This window comes from Crocuta crocuta, unplaced genomic scaffold (assembly GCF_008692635.1).
Source record: "Crocuta crocuta isolate KB4526 unplaced genomic scaffold, BGI_CrCroc_1.0 scaffold299, whole genome shotgun sequence".
Taxonomy (NCBI): domain Eukaryota; kingdom Metazoa; phylum Chordata; class Mammalia; order Carnivora; family Hyaenidae; genus Crocuta; species Crocuta crocuta.
The window spans coordinates 2,587,260-2,588,380 of NW_027532747.1; the positions used below are offsets into that span (position 1 = coordinate 2,587,260).

General features: G+C 61.3%; 1 protein-coding gene across 1 annotated transcript in view; it reads right to left on the minus strand.

Annotated features, from left to right (window-relative positions):
- Nucleotides 1-894, minus strand: part of YY1 (YY1 transcription factor) — a 28,755-nt gene extending 27,861 nt beyond the window's left edge. Inside the window, exon 1 of the mRNA XM_077780909.1 lies at nucleotides 363-894. Within this exon, the coding sequence (XP_077637035.1) occupies nucleotides 363-894 (532 nt within the window). The remainder of the gene's footprint in view (nucleotides 1-362) is intronic.
- Nucleotides 895-1,121: the final 227 nt, after the last annotated feature.

Here is a 1,121-nt window from a genome sequence, read left to right on the forward strand (position 1 = left end):
AGAAAGAAAAAGACTTCAACACGCAGGTAATAAGCCCCTGTTGCCCTAGATATTTTCTCTGACTCTGCAGAAGCTTCCTCTTCACGAGGGAAGTAGGTAGATGGCCTTCTAGCAACTAAAAATCGAGCAGAGACTTAAAGGACTCGACTTTAGTGACAAACGTCCCCAGTTGCGTAGATAACAGACCCATCTGCAACGCGCCGAACACCTGACCAACTGAAACGTCCCCAAACGCAAAGGGTTAAGAGCAATCCACAAAACCTCGCGGACCCTCGCCCTGACNCGGCGCCCATCACACACATAAAACATGGCTTCCCTTCAAAACAAAAACATCCCGGGGGCCGGCGCGCGCCGGCGCTCACCTGAGGACCACATGGTGACCGAGAACTCGCCCTCCAGGGTCTTGATCTGCACCTGCTTCTGCTCCCACTTCTTGTTGCCCGCGTCCGCGCCGCCCGCCGCCCCGGCCCCGCCGCTGANGACCAGCGTCTGCTCGATGTAGTCGTCGTCGCCGCCGGCCGGCGCGGGCACCGGGATGAGGATCTGGTCCTCGAAGCCGTCCTCGGCGCGCAGCCCGTCCGAGTCGTCGCCGCCCACCACCTCCTCGCGCGTCTGCACCAGAATCACCTCCTGGTGGTGGTGCACCTGGGTCGGGTCGTCGGTGACGAGCGGCTGCAGCGCGATCATGGGCGNGTGCCCGTGGCCGCCCCCGCCGCCGTGGTCGCCGCCGCCGCCGTCCTCGTCGTCGTCGTCGTCCTCTTCCTCCTCGCCCACCACCGTGGTCTCGATGGTCTCCACCGGGATGGTCTCCACCTCAATCTCGTGCAGCTCCACGATCTCGGCCGGCATCTCCGAGCCGTCCGTGGCGATGTAGAGGGTGTCGCCCGAGGCCATGGCNGTCGCTCGGCTCCTTGTGGCTTTCTAGAATTTCCTTCTGAGCTTCCCTTTCTTCGCTCTCCAGCCAATCAGTGTTTTCCTTGACCACCGTCTTCACCTATTTCTCACTTTCATAGACACTCCTCCCTGTGCCCGCCAGGCTTTGCATTCGTCTCATCTTTTAAAGCCTCCCTCCCCTCCTCTCCCCCCCCGCCCCCCATTTCTCCGTTCTACCTGCAACCGAG